The 19,721-nt window shown below is 32.9% G+C and overlaps 1 protein-coding gene across 1 annotated transcript; it reads left to right on the top strand.

Moving 5' to 3' along the window:
* Positions 1-14,750: 14,750 nt before the first annotated feature.
* Positions 14,751-19,467, top strand: LOC131621658 (ent-copalyl diphosphate synthase 1-like). Its single transcript, XM_058892686.1, has 15 exons — positions 14,751-14,874; positions 15,549-15,626; positions 15,737-15,804; positions 16,087-16,387; positions 16,480-16,663; positions 16,751-16,965; positions 17,069-17,189; positions 17,323-17,435; positions 17,540-17,766; positions 17,878-17,993; positions 18,081-18,179; positions 18,281-18,505; positions 18,670-18,790; positions 18,943-19,134; positions 19,261-19,467. Exons 1-15 carry the CDS (start codon positions 14,751-14,753, stop codon positions 19,465-19,467), a joined length of 2,391 nt encoding a protein of 796 aa, XP_058748669.1.
* Positions 19,468-19,721: the final 254 nt, after the last annotated feature.

Genomic DNA, 19,721 nt, shown 5'->3' with positions numbered 1-19,721 from the left:
CTTCTGTCGAGCAACATGTTTCAACATAAGAAATTACAATTTTAACACACCACCTAATTTATTGTGTCTAAGCTATCTACATTCATCGTAGCTCTTAGTTTTTTAAATACTTCGACCTACACACCCTTAGTCATGATATCTACAATCTGATTCTCAGCTCTGCAGTGTTTCAATTGCATTGGGCTATAAACCTAACCATTCGGACATTAGGAATGTTTGGTCTATGTATTCGACAACCGTTATGGTGGGCTATCAACTCGATCATCCGGTCTCAAGCAATGTCTGATCTATGTACTCTACCTAGGGGTGGGAATAGGCTGGGCCGAGCTAGGCTTTGCCAAGCCTGAGCCTGGCCTGCTATAATATTCAAAGCCTAAGCCTGGCCTGTAGCCTATCATAGCCTTATTTTTTTGGCCTGGGCCTGGCCTTTTTGAAGGCCTGATTGGCCTATTAGCCTACTTAAAAGCCTATTTCATTTGAACATTTGTAAATAAGTCATTCAACTCGTCTTTATATAGACTAACAAATTAAAAGATCAATGAGATTAAATGTTTGTTTGCATTAGTTTATTTGAGTTTACCTAGTAGCATAAATTTTGTGATATTATTTGTTTGAGAGAACTTATCGAAACAACTTATGACGTTGTTCATAAGATTCTTTTCATCTAATTTTCATAATTTCTTCAAGATAACTAAAATTTATTTTTATATTTTTAATTCAAAGTAAAAACTATAATATAATAATAATAAAATTATTCATATGTATTTAAATAGGCTGGCCTCTTAGGCTTAAAAGGCTTTTTATGTGGCCTGTGGCCTAGCCTTTTTAGCTAAATAGGCTTATAAAAAAGCCTAGGCCTTTTCTATTTATCTAAAAGGCCTGGCCTGACCTAGGCCTATGTAGGCTGGGCCGTAGGCCCCTGTTAGTCGGCCTGGCCTATTCCCACCCCTAAGTCTCTACCTCGGGCACATACTTGACCAGAGCATACGGGCAGCAACTTGGTTTTTTTCTATTTAGGGAAATGCTTGCACCTCAAGTCAATCATCTCGACCAATACTCATAGAGGTATCTCGACTGAGCTAAAAAATTTGGGATGTATATAAGTCCTGCAAGCATAAAGCTTGAAAAGATGAAATGTTTGGAAAAAGAATTCTGGGATATATTCAGTTTTTGAGATTCTGGCGTGTTTGACTAGTAATGATTTTAAATATCTTACACATTTTTTTCTCTCCTCGCAATGATGGCTTTTATGGGAAAACTAATTTCAACATGATTCTGAACCGACACCACTTATCTAGTCGTTTCATAACATTGATTGAATATATATACCAAACATTCCATTTCCCATTCTCCATTGCTGAAACTTGGATTTTTTTTTTTAAGTTCTCTTAAAATTTGTCCTTGAAATCTTACGCTTTCAACAATTGACTACCAACAACTTCAAGCATTCTTGTTTTTTCCTTACATTCTTTTTGCTTACATTTTTATAATGGTTATAATATGTGAGTGTGATGATCAGGGAAACTCACCATTTCCTTGAAATTCATAAGAGATGAGAGAACTTTGGAATTTATGCATGAGAGGATGCAAAGATCACTCGGGACCAGTTGAATTTGATCAAATTATTAAGGAAGTTTATGGCGATATTTTTGTATCTGGTAGCAAAACTGATTCAGAATATTCATCATCAGGTTCTATAGAAATAATGATAGAGATAAGTGGATCTTCAATTGACCAATAAGTACTAAGCTACAATAAGAGTTCAGTCAATGACAAGGACATTTCCACACTCCGAGCTGAGAGGAAGATTCCCTCCATTGGTAATGTAAAAGATGTCATATTGGATCCATGTGTTCAAGGTGAACGAGTTTGCATTACTCGGCCGCGAGGAGTATAAGATGAATACTTCTATTTTTACTCTAGGGTGCTTAAGGATTTCAATATCCGTATCCCATTTACCTGTTTTGAGTTTGATCTTCTCAAAACTCTAAATATCACATCCTTTCAATTTTTCCCTAATAACTGGGGTTTTATTAAAACTTTTGAGACAATATGTGTGACCATGGACATGGATATGGGTGGATCAGATTTCTCTACCCTCTCCCACTAATACCATCAGCTCTACATATCCCCAAGGGCGAGTGGTCATCCAATTAAATACATGTAAATCTGAACCCTCGTATGGTATTAAGCTTATTCGGTCCAGACCCATCTTCTCGAACAATAATGAGTAGATAATGTTACACGAGCTTTCTCCATTTATCGGAATCCATGAGATGTCAAACAATCCTACACTAGTTATGATTACCAAGGAGAGAAGTTCGTTGGGGATTCCTCAAACCGTTTTGGAGTGTCAGAACCCCAACATAGATCAGTTTGAGGTGCTAGGAAATGAGTTGCCCCCATCCTTGTAAATGGAAATCATCTCAGTAATATTTCTATTGATTATTCCCTTAGAATGGGGCATTTGCACGAGGTGCTCTACCAATGATGACAACAATATACAGTCGTTTACCCTTGCTAGTTTTTCCTTTTCCAACGCCGAGACCAGACTCGGGAACTCTTGTGAGGGGTTTATTTTTGGGGCATCCTTATAGGTCCCGCTTGTTTCCTTGGACATATTTGGATAATCGTCCTCTTTTGGTCAAAGATTTGATCGCGTAAATGTAATCATCAATGTTGTGGCCATGTCCCTTTTGAAAACGGAAATACTTAGATCTATCTGTCCAGGAAGATTCTCACATGGTGTTAGGGGGTCGGATTCCTGCCTTTCTAAACTTGGTATTCACACACTCTTGGTAGATTCTTCTGAGGGAAGTTTTTAGGGGAGTATACCGATCGTACCGATTATATGTTCCTTTATCGGTATCCTCTCTTTGCCTACGTAGATCCTTTCTCGACGGACGCTCAAAACAAATATCGATGGATCAGGTTGTATTATCGAAGCGGCTGTTAAGTTTCTCCTCCAATGTTATATATGGTTGAGCCAAGTTCAACATCTATTAAGTTGTCCTTACCTTTTTCTTTCATAGTTTGGTGCGGAAAGGATGGTTACGAAGAAAGCCATTCTCGAAGATGCAACACTGAATAGATTCTTTGTTTCCTTCAACTTATATTGAGACTTGGGTGAATCGGCCTATGTATGATCGCAGACTCTCTTTTGCTCCTTGCATGATACAACTAAATGAGGCTATATTAACTGGTTATCTTTTCTGCACGGTTAAATGCATGGTGAGTCGATCACAGAAATTTGTCCACGACTTGATGCATCTGTCAAGAAGGCCGTTGAAGCATAGTTGCACTGGTCTGAAAACCGTCAATGCAAATAACATGCATTTGGAGGCATCTTCTGTTCAATAGTAGTTGAGTCGATCATTCATAAGTTGCACGTGCTTGTCGATAGCTTCTTTCTCACTGTACTTTACAACTTATGAGGTTTTTGCATGGATTTAGGGATTTTTGTCTCTCTAAAATTCGAGCACATAGAGGATGCTTAGGTTGTGTTCAGTTTGGTTGACATTCGTTACAGAGTGTAACTTCCCTTGTCTCTTATCCGACTCATTAGAGGAGAATTACGTTTACTACCTTTGGAGTGTTCTTTCGATTTATGGACTTTCCTTTCTTCTTTTGTTGCCAACGAATCCGGCCGCTCAGTTCGATTTTTTTTAAAATTAGCTTATTGCACTGTATTTTCTCGGGGTTGAATGTGTTGAAAGCTTTCCTCCAAACGAATGAACCTTTCTTTCATTGCCTTAGAGTTTTGTTTGTTAAACAATGTTGTAAATGTCGTTAATCAATTTGTTCATGCCTTAAGATTCGAGGTTTTCCTCAAGAATTCCAAAACCTCTCAAAATCCCAAGTCACTCTATATGACTTGTAGATGGAATCTGAAGTAGCGGTGTTTGGGTTGTTCCCGCCCGTGGTAGAGGAAGAATCAAGTTTGGTTGCTAAAGATCATTGTTATTGAGGTTTGCTTCTCCGGTAAGAGAAGTTGTGTTCGGTCGACTAGTGGTTGACAACGCCACACCAGCGGCTGCCAAAGCGGCTTCAGCATGGTGGCGGAACGAGTGGTCATCGATCCAGCTATTTCTTTGAAATCAATGACATTCAAAAGTATTGAGTAATGAAGATATCGATAATCAATGTCTCTTTATCGGCGTTGAACTCGTTTTATCGATCGTAACCGTATTTCCTTCGATCCAGGGTGTTATGCCTGGTGGTGACTGACTTAGAAAAAGGCGCATGCCCGTATCAGAACAATCCGATTAGTTCTTTCCCTATGGTGTTAGAATCTTTAAAGATCGAGCTAGATCACCGAAGATATGGCCAACTCATAACATGTTATTGTTAGTTACCAAATTGTGTTAATATCTTGGGTAATTTTTGGTAATTTTCAAGTCTTTTTGTGATTAATAATAGTATTATATTATCATTTTATATATTTATATTCTTATATTTATATTATTGTCAAATAGTGCTTATCTTTGCAATTGGTGTTGGATTTTATAGTTTTTGCTAGATAAATGGAAGCTTGGGCCATGGAAAATGAATAGAAGATATTTCAAGACCAAAAACCAATGATTGCTGGAACAAGGTACCGCGCTAAGCGGGGTATAGGCGCGCTAAGCGCGGTTTTGAAGAAAAGAAGGAAGTTTTGGCAGAAACTTCCGCGCTAAGCCCGGTATGGAGCCCGCTTAGCGCGGTTGGGCGGTTTAGCCATTTTGGGATAGCGCGCTTAGCCGGCTGCACCGCGCTAAGCGCGGTCTGCGTAATTCAGTTTGGTTTTTCTAGAGGCCAGAAGTGTTATTTTGGTGTGACATAATCCTAAGACCTAAAAGAGCATATTCTACTGTAGCAAGTGAAGAATTGGAGATTCGAAGCTTTGATCGTCGATTAATCGTCGTAGATGCTTGTTGATCTTCATCCTTTCCTTCTTGAGCAAGCTACCATTTTCATGGATAACTAACTCTCTTTTGTATCAAGATAAGATGTAATCTTCCTAGCCTTTTGTATTATGTCTTGTGAATATATTGTGTATGAACAAGTGATGATCAATATAGATGGTTTAGTTTGTTTATTAAAGCTTTTCTATGATATAAGTGTTTGAGACATCAATGTTTGTATCTAGACCTACCTTTATCATCTATCAAACTATAAGTTGCAGACATGGATTTAGCGTTTGATGTTTACTTAGTATCGGTTTTAAAACGTTATTTGTATTGTTTAAACGGTGGAGAAATCGTCGGTTAAACAATACGGTAAATCTAGCTATATCGTTGCGGACACGGACGATATAGACGTCGATACGTAGTTATATTGATCGTTAACAAGTTCATATACATATATTTATAGGAAGACATGCAAATTTAGGTCGATGAAATCGAATCTTGATACATTTTCTTTAACTTAGAACTTTCATTAATTTACTCTTTGCTACTAAAGTGATTGAATGAACTTTTGCAAACTCATAACTAAAGTAACATTAACTCAAGACAAAATAGGCTATAGAACGGCGGTGATATCGCAATAATCTCTGTGGATACGATATAAACGAAAAGTACACCACAATACTCTTTCAACAGGTATGTGTTTTATTTAAAAAGTTAAATTAATTTTGTTAGTTAAAGTAAAATAAAAGTACACATTTACATAATTTTTTGAATAGATTTATAGTTAGATGAATTTACGATGGAGAAATTTATTTACATATTTTATTTTTGTATTAAAATTTTTGTGTCAACCTATATTTATTCGATCAAAGTATTATATATTTATATAATACAAAAATAATTTATAAAATTATAATTCCTAAATCCTAGATTCCTAATTTGAATAAATACTAAAAATAATTATATTATATATAAAAAAAATTAATCTAACCATTGTAATAAAATTATACTTTTAATTTTTTTTTTATATTTACTATAAATAGCAAAATATATAAAATTTAATCTTAAAATATATATGTTACGTTTACTATATATTTTTTGTCATAAAATATAATTTTATATATTATGTTATAAATAAATACATTTTTTTCATTGTCTTTTATACAAAACTAATAAAAAAATTTAACCAAATAAAATAGAAAGAAATTAGAGACTAAAATGTCCTGATTAATTTTTTAAATAAAAAATTGAATACTGATCTTACTAAAAAAAGTATTGAACAATTTTATTATAAAAAATTTAAATATGCAAGAGTATGAGAGATAAGTTATAGAATAATTATTTTATAGTTTTATTTTTACTTATTTTAGAATTTGTTGGCCTCTCTAATGAAAAGTTATGGGATATATATATATATATATATATATATATATATATATATATATATATATATATATATATATATATATATATATATATATATATATATATATATATATATATATATATATATATATATATATATATATATATATATATATATATATCATATGAGAATGCAATCTTTATATGAGAGTGTGAGAATGAATCAGAACCATTGGAATTTAAAATAAATGGTGGAGATTATGTGTGAATCTTTTTTCTCTCTCCTACATCATTTATTTCAAAATGTAGGAGAGAAAAAAAAAAGATTCACCCATAATCTCCACCTTTTATTTTAAAATCCAATGGTTCACATTCATTCTCATATAAAAAAGGCATTCTCATATGATATGCCTTATTTATATATATATATATATATATATATATATATATATATATATATATATATATATATATATATATATATATATATATATATATATGTGTATATATGTTAAAATATTATTTAAAATTTATATATTAATCAAGAAAAAATTTAATTCATGGATTGTATTGAAATTATAACTAAAATATATTATTTATTCTTTTACTTTTTTTAAAGAATAATCATGTTATTTTATTAATACACTTTGTTCTTGAATTTTTTATTCATATCACAAAAATGAAAAAAATTTAATCTGCTACAATCTGAAGAAAAAAAAATCAAGGCTTAAATAGTTTTTTGGTCCTTGTAAGTTGGCGTGTTTTTATTTTTCATCCCTGTATTTTTATTTTTGGGGATAAAGTCCTCAAATGTTAAATTTCATTTGATTTTAGTCTCTAAAGTGAAAATCCGCAAGAAAATCTGCAAGTATCCTACGAATTTCCCTTGGAATTTTCCTACGGATTTCAATTTTAAGGACGAAAACTAAAAGAATTTTAACATTCAGGGACCATTTTCAAAAAAAATAAGATACATATATGGACGAAAATAAAAAACACGCCAACTTACATGACCAAAAGACTAAAGCCAAAAATCAATCTGCCACCTTTTGAAGTTAGGTTTAGGCTAATGGTTGCATTTTTCTATGTTGGGGTGCCGGCCATTGGTTAACGAATCTATGAATATTAAAATTATTTCATAAAAATTGGAAGAAAAAAAAAAAGAAGAAAACACTCTTTTCATAGGTTCGGCCAATCAATGACCGACTTTAGTATTAAAAAAGTGCATGCATAAATTCAACCAACCATTTATCAAACCCTAATTTTAAAAGGTGGTTTCAAATTGTGACAGACTTTTTTTTTTTGGCATATGGGTAAAAAAATCTATGTTCTTATCTTTTAGTTTCATTTTCTCTTATACAAAACAAATAAAATTTCTCTTGTTTTTTTCTTTGTTTTCTTTCCTCTATATTTCTTTCATGAAATAAATAAGGTAGAGACTAAATTATTTAAGTTTATTTATTTCAAAAACTTAACAGTGTTTTTAATTGTTTGAAGAATTAAATTTCATTATATTTATCTCAATATTAACAGTTTGACAGCATGTGTTTGCATGGTTAAATAATATCTATACTATCTGTTATTTATAAGGGTAATCCTAACAAGTTTTATAAGAATACATGTTAAGAGTTAAATGTAGAAAAAAAATTAAAAATTATATATTATTTTAATTAAAAATTGATAATTAATGTGTGTATTATATTTTTCAATATAAAATTTCTATCTTTTAATTTCTTAATATGTGCTGAGCCACCGCATAAAACCTCAATCAGGGACGATCTTAAAATTCACAATTATCAAAATATGAAAAACATTTAATCATGTCGATGTTATAGATAAGATGAGCAGAACCACCGCATAAAACCTCAAATATTAAGAAACTTCGCCTTGAAAAGTGTTAGTCTACAATTACACCAAAAAGAAATTATTGTTCAAATGTTAAATTGCTTAATCTTTATTTATTAATGACTATTCTTTTATTTTTAAATTAGAGCCTTATTTTCAAAATAAAAACAAGCTAATATATATTTTTTATGGTAAGTGTAAATAATATCTATACTTTCAGCTATGGGTGCGAGATCAAAAGCCATAATATAGACACAATCCTCTCAGCTACTAAAAAGTAGGACATTTGATCCTTCTATATTTCAGAAGCTCTGGCAGCGAAATGGACATTACAGTTGACCTTGGACCTAAAGATGGATTAGGTGGTGTTGCTTTCTGATATCTTATCAGTTCTTGATTGCTTAAACAATGTGACCTTTGATGTTGTGTTCAAACCTATAATTTTGGATTATTTGTCTATGATTAGCAGGTTTCAATTTGTTTCGGTTGTTCAAGTTCACAGGTCATGCAACCAAATTGTTCATCAATTGGTTGACTTAGACCATAGAATAGATTCCAAAACATGGTTACAGAGTTTACCCCCAAACCTGAACTTATCTCATGTAACATACTCTTCTTTCATCTTCTTTCACCTAATGAAATAATCTTTGAATTAAAAAAATGGATAGTTTAGATTAGTGGAAGTTATTATGTTGCATTCTATTATAATGGATAGTTTAAACAATGTGACCTATTCATCTTTCAATTATGAATGCAAAATGATTTACCCATCACGATACTATGCATGCGGTATCAACACAACCAATACGGTTTAATTATATGAACTTGATTTCCGTCGGAATCCTAATAAGTCTTAGGTGTTTCCCCGAATTACGACTTATCTCAACTCGACTCTACCCCGAGAGTCCGGACGAGACTAGGCACCCATCATGGATTCCCACCTAGACCTATCTTCACATACTATTATATGAATGTATGTCATACCACAAACATAAACATTATGACATTATGCATGCCACGATCCTCATTAATCACTCATGAGTCACATACTCACCGTAATTCTCCCTTCAAATTACTCCATCACACAAGAATATTATCAAATTCAAGTTATTACAACTCACCATAGAATAATTGCATATTCATCAAGTAAACATCACAAGTTCATCACATATTCAAACGAGGCTATTTCGTATTCCATCCACATACGCGTCGTAGTTCAACAGTTACGGAAACACACATTAACGTGTCTAAGAGTTGGGATTCTGACATGAAAATAATTTAAAATAAAGTTGAAATACCCTTTTGGTCCCTTAAGCATACCCTTTGGTTCACTTTGGTCCCTCAATTATTTTTCGTGCCAAATTGGTCCTTTAGCTTTTTAATAGACGCATATGAGTCTCTCCCGTCTACTCCGTTAGTCAAAGTCTGTTAAAAACCTACGTGGCAGTGACTGGTGGATTTGACCAACTCTTGTGATAGAATTAGCGTCTGAAAAATCGACGTTAAAAGTTATTTTTGGATTTTGATTATTGTTGTTCATGTTCTTCCCCAAATTTTTAATAGTGAAACCCTAACCATTGAGTCACCCACAAATTTTATAAATTTTACAACATTGAAACAATTTTACATTTCAACATTCGATAATTCTTGAAAAGCAACACCTTCAAATTTGAAACCTTAGAGGGAGATTAGAAATTAAAGGGTTGGATTTCCTGCGAAATAATGTTCAGAGATTGAAAAAGTACTTCTTGAAAAGCAACACCTTAAGCAATTGGAATTGCAGTGGGGGTACAATGTGGGTTTTGATGAGAATTTTTGTAAATTCCCATTATCCCCCAAAATTGACGAACAGGTAAACAAAAATTGGGTGGAAGGTGAGATGATTTTACAAGTTCTACAATCACACCAATCATGGAGTTACTTATGAATCTACTCTTATTTCAATCAACATTTTGACATTAGGATGATTGTGCAAATTTTTGTGATTAGGTAACTTATTCTGTGATGTTTTGAACTATATATGCCTTGATCTTATACTTACAGACTATATGCAGTATTAATATTTATCATTTGTTTTTCTGCTGGTCGATTTTACCAATTGTACTGATCTTGCTGCAAACTCTAGCAGAATGTCATTGACTACGAACAAGATCTCGACCTTTCCACACTCATGATTGGTTACTTTTGATAGTATAAATTGTTTTAATGTTGTAAAATTTATAAAATTTGTGGCTGATTCAATGGGTAGGGTTTCATTGTTAAAAATTGGGGGAAGAACATGAACAACAATAATTAAAATCCAGAAATAGCTTTTAACGTCGGTTTTTCAGACGCTAATTCCATCACAAGAGTTGGTCAAATCCACCTATCACTGCCACGTAGATTTTTAACAGACTTTCACTAACGGAAGGGACTCGTATGCATCTATTAAAAAGTTAAAGGACCAATTTGGCACGAAAAATAATTGAGGGACCAAAGAGAACCAATGGGTATACTTAAGGGACCAAAAGGGATATTTCCCCTAAAATAAAAGTACGTTAAATCAACCTTTCAACGGTTCAAACGATACTTCATTCGGACGTTCACATGCCAAGTTATGGATTTTTGAAGTTTAAAAATTTTCTTTCCGACTCAGTGGAAACCAGTTTCCTCAAAACTGGAAATTGGTTTCTGCACTTCCAGTAACCCAAAAACCTCTGTGTTCACTCAGGAAATCGGTTTCTCCTTCGCAGAGGAAATTTTCAACATAATTTTCAATTACGAAACCAGTTCTTATTCATCCAAAAACTCCATTTTTCCAGATTAAAACACATATTCGAATTACGGGTCTATTTCATATGAACATACAATAATCTAACACACATGTACACATCAATTTCATAATTCCTTGCATCATATACACATCAATTCAAACACACTAAAAGGAAACAACATGAATTTGAAATACAACAACACATTCATCATACTCATGCAATCCAATTCAAAATTTCATCAATCGATTATACAAACACACATACAATTTTAGAATTCAAATATAATCTCAAAATCCTAAGAGGTGAAGGAACCCTCGCTACCCTCTCATATTCAATCACCATTAAGATAACCCATTATCCCCCTTACCTTATGAAATTCTGGTATTCAGATCTCAAATGTCCTAAGAGATATCGAGACATTGATCTCTGAACAACATATGATGGCAAGGTAAACATGATTTAAAAATAAGACTGAGAAGTAAACAAACGCACAAAATTGTTAACCCATTTTGGTGTACAAACCTACTCTAGGGGCTACCAAGCCAGGAAGGAAATCCACTATTAGTAATATCGATTCAATGTACTATGCAAACAACCTCCGGTTTACTTCCTTCTCACTTAATCCCTACCCATTTCAACTTCTACCTAGAAACCTCCTAGATATGAGAAACCCCTCTCACTTCCAATCACCGCAGTGATGTCTCACAATAATAATCTTAGTTACTAATATTGATGGATCTTTACCTCAATCTTCAATTACAAGAAACATTATATTAAGATCCTCTTAATCAAGAATACTTGATCTTGCTTAAAAGCTTCGATCTAAAATAATAGCTTGAACCACAAGCAACTCACACTTAGAACAATGTATCAACAATACCTAAGTGACATGCATACATTCAATACCTAACAACTTATGAATGCATCTCAAAACTTACAACTTAAAAAAAATCATACTCTTCTATCAAGAATGATATTAGAGATGCTCACAATTTACACACAAACCTTAACATATCCTCCGTAAGTTCTAATCTTCAATTAGGTCTGTAATCTTCTATTTAAAGAACATATCTAGACTGAATTTGGGCTTCAAAATGCAGCGAGGAGGTTGCAAAAAATCTGCACAAGATTCTCCATAAGAATAGGTCTTCAATCATTAGTTTCCTAAATAATCTCCTTATTTAGAAACTATGAATACATTTGGAAAAACAGATAAAAAATTTTATCCTTAAATTAAGCGTCATATTGGATTGCATAATATTCTCCAAATATTTTGCATCTATAACAACTTAAATAGAATCCAAAAGCTCATCTTAACACTCAGTCACGATGTTGGATGATCCTACACAGGATATCTTATTCGACTTGTTATACCAATTGCAGTTGATAGAACCTCTTGTTCAACTTATATTTTCTGCAAGTTGAAACAATCTATCTAACATGTTGATGTCTAATTTGTTTTACCAAAATTAATGTCAATCATACAATCAGAGAGTTAACACCTTAGTTTTGAGCTTTGAACCTTCAAGATTGATAGAATTCCTTAGTCTCCCTGTTGCCTTATCTCTTCTTCCTTCTCTCTGTTTCTTTTTTCACGTGTTCTCTATTCTCCCTAAATCCCTTCTAACTTCTACCTAATATATTATTCATTATATTATCATTATAATATTATTATAAGCTTTTTATTTAAAATTAATACATTAAGACCAAATCCTCATATCCACCCTTTATACATACCCTTAATTATGTTAATATAATTCACAAACAAATACACAATGACTAAATATTTAAATGGGGTGTTACACAACATCCTTGGTTACGACTCCCTTAAATGCTTATAGCAAACCCTGCTGAATCAGTAGGGTTTGTATCTTCAAGCGCCACAAACCAAAATCATTAACACCGGTGAATTTCTCAATTTCATACTTTGTTGACGATATATTCTTCTCCACGCTCATCGCACCAGTTTGTTGTGTCGGAGTCCCGTTAAAAACAAATCAAAAACTATGAGAAAGATTGAGTTTCTTGAACAAACACGAGAAACCCTATTAGGTTACACGGAAGAGAGAGAAGAGGGAAGAAGAATAAATAATAGGATTGGTTGTAACTGTTTTTCTATTCACTTTCTCTATTAGGGTTTACACATTACAAGTTAATAAAAATAACCATCTCTCTCAACAACCTGAGAGAACAAGATTATTCATAGACTACTAAGCTAACTTATGCTACAAGCTAACTTAAATAATTAGGCTAAACAAGCAGACCCAATTCGATATGATAACAAACCTAGCATTATCCACTACTGCATGCTAGAACATATTTCGATTATAACATGCAGGACTTTGATAACAATATATGAACAGACTTTGACGCCATGCTTAAAATTTGTCGAACCAAAAAGCTATCATTGGCGAGATACTAGAGTTCGATATAAAATCTCACAAATCTCCACCTTAGAACAAACTCTATAACATCAAGGGAACAAACTGGATTTCTTCATGCAGCTTTATCAACTGCATACAATGGAAAAACTTGCAACTTGGCAATGTCTTGGTGATCATATCATCAATATTATCTTTTGTCGAAACCTTTTACATTTGGACTTCTCCACGCTCGGTTATCTCTCTGACGAAATGCAGCCTCTCATCGATGTGTTTGGTTCGCTCATGATAGGTTGAATTCTTCAACAGGTGTATTACATTTTGGCTATCACATTTAACATTGATTGCTTGACTTTGAAGTTTCAACTCCTTAACAAAATCTTCAAGTCACAATAGTTTTTTCAGAGCTTCAGTGAGGGCAATATACTCCGCTTCAGTGGTTGATAAGACAACAATCTTCTAAAGTGTCGCCAACTGATTGTTGTGCCAAACATATATATCCAAAAATAGCTTTTCTAGAATGCATACAACCTACATAATCAGAGTCGACAAATCCTTCGATTTCTGCTTTGCTATCATCACCACAGACTCCACCATAAATCAGAACTCTTTTTAGAGACCCACTTATGTACCTTAGAATCCACTTCAATGCTTGTTAGTGTGTGTTTCCATGATTCGTCATATACCTGCTTACAAGACTCACTACATATGTTATGTTTGGCCTCGTACAGACCATGACATACATCAAAGAACTTACTATACTAATATATGAAATGCAATTCATATAAGCTCTTTCAACTTCAGTACTAGACTTTGAGTCGTACACATACTTAAGCTCTATCGAACTAAGAAACTATCCATATCGAAATATACTAGAGTTCGATCCATAGTGAGTTTATAAAATATTTATTGTTTTTTTCTAATTTTTTTCACTTTCATCAAATGGTATTTTTGTCATTTATTAAAATTTCTTTAATTTTTACTTTTACTTTTACCAAACAGTCATTTTTATTTTTGTAAGATTAATGAAATTGTTGCGTCAACCTATCCTATCCTTATCCCTTTAAGTTTTATATATAGTATAATACCAAAACTAATTTCTTAAAATTAGAATTTCCAAATACCAAATTCCTAATTAGAATAAATACTAAAAAAACAAATTTAAAATTGTATAAATTAATTAACAAAAATGTTAATTTCTATATTTTAATGAAATTATAATTGTAATTAATTTTTTATTCTATTTAGAAAATGAATGTAGTCAATTGTACAGTCAAACGTATATCCACTTACCAGATTAAGTGAGATAATTTCAATGTCCTAAACCCAATAATATGGTAGAAATGCATGCAGTGGTAATGTTAAATGCACCTGTTTAACAACTTCCATAATAGTTACATTCCTTCACACTATTTAAGAGACACATCGATAGTTTGAAAAATCACAGTGAATCACAAGAACCAGTGCATCAAACAACAAATCTCTCTCTCTCTCTCACACTCAAAAAACAGTGCTCAATGGCTTCCCAAATCTCAGTTTGCGCTAGTGCCATGCTTCCTTTTTATGCTGTGAAACTCCCAGCAGCCAAGTCGAACTATCCTTCCAACCTATCCCTTCAATCATCCTTTCACTCCTTGAAAGGTATATTAGTTCATATCTTCAACCTATCTGGAAAATGTTTAACGTTGGTCTGCATGTCAACCATATTTACGACATGCAACGTAATATGTTTTGATGGTGTTTTCTGTGTGCTGAGATCTAATTTGTGTCCTCATAGTAATGAAAAGAGTTTTATCGTTTTGATCTCTTGTTTTTGTTGTTGTCTGATGATTGGCTGGTTGATATCATATATTTGTGGTTTTTTATTTTATTTGTTGTTTTTTTGTTTGTTTTGTACCTACTCGATTTCGTTTTCACTTATATCATTTTGATAAATTTTGTGCTAACGGATTATAATTTGTTATTTTATTTGTTGTTTTTTAGTTTATTTTGTTCTTATTCTTTTTTGTTTGGTTTTCACTTATATCATTTTGATAAATTTTGTGATAACGATTATAATGATATGTTCATGTATTTTGGTGGATTTTTTGTAGTCATTTATTTAATTATATACATATAATATATTTGTTGTTAAGAAACGATTGCATCTATTTATAAAAAATCATTTTTAGTAAATAATTAAATATTTAATTGTTTATTATAAAGTTTTAACTGTTTAAATCAATGAGTATTAGTTAATAACGAACCTTTTCTTAGATAAGATTTTTTTAAAAATTTAAATATGTATTGATTCATTTATTTAATATTTGGTATAGGTACCCGTCCCGTTGGAGCCATCAAAGCACAACATGATAAGAACTCTGAGAGTGGATTTCAGCCCATGCATTCACAAGGTAAAATAATAAGTACTCATTTATGTGTATAATATTATTGAATTAAACTTTTTTAATACAACATCAAATTAATGTAATTAATGACTATTTATCAAAATATCTTAATGAAGCTTCACAAGACAGTGTGCTTTCTGACGAGGCTGTGAAGAATGATGGATTTGCTGAATCATTTCATCAGGTATGTCATCACTACACTAGTTCTATAAAGAGTGATATAATAGAATATGAATGTCTATGAAATAATTAGTATTTAAGTTTATTTATTGCTTAGATTTTACCCTAAATATTGTGCTTGTTTTGACTATATTGCACTATGTATCATTTGATACTTTGATGAATCTATGATCCTTTCATCAAATAAAATTTCTAAAATGATTGAATATTATGTATATTTATAACCAAGCAAGATCTCGAGTATATTTTGGACTTGCTTTTCGGCTAATCATTCGTGCTCATGTAGGTTATGGTGACTAACAAGATTAGGGCACAGATCAATGAGGTGAAAAGGATGCTGAGGTCCATGGAAGATGGGGAGATAAGCATTTCAGCTTATGACACAGCTTGGGTTGCACTGGTGAAAAGTGCTGATGATGAAAATAAGCCACAATTCCCAACTTCTCTTCAATGGATTGTGGATAATCAACTTGCTGATGGCTCATGGGGAGATGAACTATTTGTGGCCCATGACAGGATTCTGAACACCTTGGCTTGTGTTATTGCACTAAAATCATGGAATGTGCACCCTGACATGTGTGACAAAGGTATATTTATACATGTCAAATTATATGCTTTTAGTTGTGATAGGGACTAAAAAGAACTAATTATGAATATATTGCATGTTCATATTTTACAGGAATGGAATTTTTTGTGGACAATCTAGACAAAATTCAAGATGAGAATGCTGAGCACATGCCCATTGGGTTTGAAGTTGCTTTTCCTTCTCTTCTCAATATTGCTAAAAGTTTGAATATTGAAGTGCCTGAAGATTCTCCAATCTTGAAGGAAATATTTTCTATGAGAGACCAAAAGCTCAAAAAGTATGTATTCTCATTCTTCAATCCAACAAACATTGTAAATAGAATTATCATCTTAGATGTAACTGATAATTTTGATCTAAATGACAGAATACCAAGAGATGTGTTGCACAAGGTTCCAACCACATTGCTTCATAGTTTGGAAGGAATGCAGGACTTGGATTGGAACCAACTTCTACAGCTTCAATCTCAAGATGGATCGTTCTTGTTCTCTCCATCCTCCACAGCTTTTGCTATTATGCAAACGGGTGACAAAAATGCTCTCAACTACCTACAGAAAATTGTTGAGAAGTTCAATGGAGGAGGTAAAATTCTCCAACAAAATAATATTTTACCACGTTTCTTAATCTATGTACAATTAGTTTTTTTTTTTATGATTAAATTTGGTGGAAATGTTTATTTTGCCAGTTCCAAATGTCTTCCCGGTGGACTTGTTTGAGCACATATGGGCTGTGGATCGGCTAGAATGCCTTGGAGTTTCGAGATATTTTAAGCAAGAGATTAAGGACTCTATGAACTATTTGTCAAGGTATACTCCACATATGATAAGTTGATTTAATTGCAAATACTCGATGAAAAATGTGTGAATTTGAGAAAATATACCTGCATTGTCTTCTATATAATTGATTATTCACTTGATTGATGTAATTTGTAAATTTTAGATACTGGACGGAGAAAGGAATTTGCTGGGCGAGAAATTCAGAAGTTCAAGATATTGATGACACGGCAATGGGATTTAGACTTCTCAGGTTGCATGGTCATCAAGTTTCGCCTGGTAAGTTCGATATCTGCATATTTTTCTCATATTGGTTTGAAGAAATATATATAATATCTCCATAAATAAACTAAAATGTTCGAATTTGATTCCTAATTTGGCAGATGTGTTCAAGAATTTTGAGAAAGATGGTGAATTCTTCTGTTTTGCGGGACAGGTGAACCAAGCCGTGACAGGCATGTTCAATTTGTATAGAGCTTCTCAAGTGATGTTTAAAGATGAGGAAATTCTTGAGAATGCCAGGAGCTTCTCTGGCAGTTATTTAACGAAGAAACGTTTTGCAAAACAGCTTTTCGATAAATGGATCATAACTAAAGATTTACCTCGCGAGGTAAGTTCTAATTTTAGCCGAATTAACCTTAAAATTTAAGCATTTTATATGCATATAGATCTATACAGTAACACACTTTCTAAATCACTATGTGCATACCAAACACTGCAGGTTGGTTATGCTCTGGATGTGCCGTGGTATGCTAGTCTACCCCGAGTAGAGGCAAGATTGTACCTTGAGCACTACGGTGGTAAGAATGATGTTTGGATTGGCAAGACCCTTTACAGGTAAGAATCTTAGTTTCGTCCCCCAATCCGTACTGTTTGATCTTTGTTTCGACAAATCGAAAAAACTTAGAATCTCAATTTTGATAGGATGCCGTACGTGAATAATGATGTTTATCTGGAACTTGCGAAATTGGATTATAATAAGTGTCAAGAAGTGCATAAGAAAGAGTGGGAAGAAATCCAAAGGTAAGACTAATAACCAAAGAACACTCTCTTACATGATTCATTCAACGAAAGCAACAATTAATAAACTTTCCAATATTTACAATTGCTTATTTATATAATAGGTGGTACCTGGAATGCGAACTAGAAGGGTTTGGAGTGGACAAAGATAGACTCCAATACGCTTATTTTGTCGCAGCAGCCAGCATATTTGAGCCTGAGAGGTCTTTAGAGAGACTTGCATGGGCAAAAACAAAAATTTTGATCCGGATAATGAAGGCGAAATGTAAAGTTATAGAAACTACAGATGAATTTGGAAATCAGATAAACGAAATCAACAACTTGAATAAGTAAATATATCATTCATATACTCTTTACCCTTCTCATGCCCAGTACTGGACATTTGATATCATTTGAAAATTTGAACTCTGGTTAATAACTCAATGTGGAAATTAAATTCCACGACCGATGCAACAAAATATGTTTTTGAATATGCATGTGTAATTTGATGCAGGTGGTTAAAGGACAGGTTAGATGAAAAACTCATGGGAGTTTGGCAGACAACCCTTGATCTCATTGGCTTCCAAATGTTTAAGCGCCATGACCAAGAAAATTCACATTATTTGACTCGAATGGTGAGTGAAAATCCTCTTGAGGCTTGTAACTTTAAATGCATTTGTAATTGTAACTTCTATGAACACAACTTAAATGAAACATGTAAGTGAATAGCAAATAGAAAGAACTTGAGAGTTTTATGCTAAAGATTTTCATTTTGTTAAATGATCAGTGGCAAAGTTGGTTCGCAAGCAGGCAGAGTAAAGGACTCAGATCCCCAGGAGATGCCGAATTAATTGTGCAAACAATAATTTTAACCTCTGGCAATTGGTCAGAAGATCTAGAGCTTGATCCTCGGTACCAGAAATTGCTTGACGTCACTAGGAGAGTTTGCCTGAGCATCTATAATTTCGAATACAACTGGGTTAGTAATGAATACTAGTTTTATGCCTAGCTTCCGTAAAGAGATTTAGTGCAAGGTTATTTTGACTTGGCTCATTCAATACTCTAACATTCAGATCCTGAATATTTACATTTTTGTTATCTTCAGGTACAGGTTGGCAGCGATTGCAAGGAAGTAGAGGCGGGGATGCAAGAACTGGTGCAATTGGTGGTTCAAAGTTCTCCAAATGATCTGCCCTCAAGTATCAAGAATACATTCCTCATGGTGGCCAAGAGTTTCTACTATACAGCTTACTGTGATCATGGGACCATTTCCTATCATATTTATAAAGTTCTCTTCCAAAAAGTGATCTGAAACACCTAGATATTAGTAATGTTTTAAAAACACGTTCACCATGTAATTGATTATTTTTACCTTTCTGTCTAGTCTTTTTATGATTAGAACTTTTAATAACCAAGATGGGAATGCCATTGCTTGGTGTCAAATACAACCATCTTGATTTTGTAAGCGGCAACGCAACAAAAGTGAATAAAAAAAGTACATCATTGTTATATTCTTGGTATATCGGTTCAATAGTAGGGATGTGTTTTCATTATTGTACTCGAAAA

Source organism: Vicia villosa, unplaced genomic scaffold, assembly GCF_029867415.1.
Source record: "Vicia villosa cultivar HV-30 ecotype Madison, WI unplaced genomic scaffold, Vvil1.0 ctg.000010F_1_1, whole genome shotgun sequence".
Taxonomy (NCBI): domain Eukaryota; kingdom Viridiplantae; phylum Streptophyta; class Magnoliopsida; order Fabales; family Fabaceae; genus Vicia; species Vicia villosa.
The sequence above is the reverse complement of the archived record's forward strand: the minus strand, read 5'-3'. Positions and strand labels throughout refer to the sequence as shown.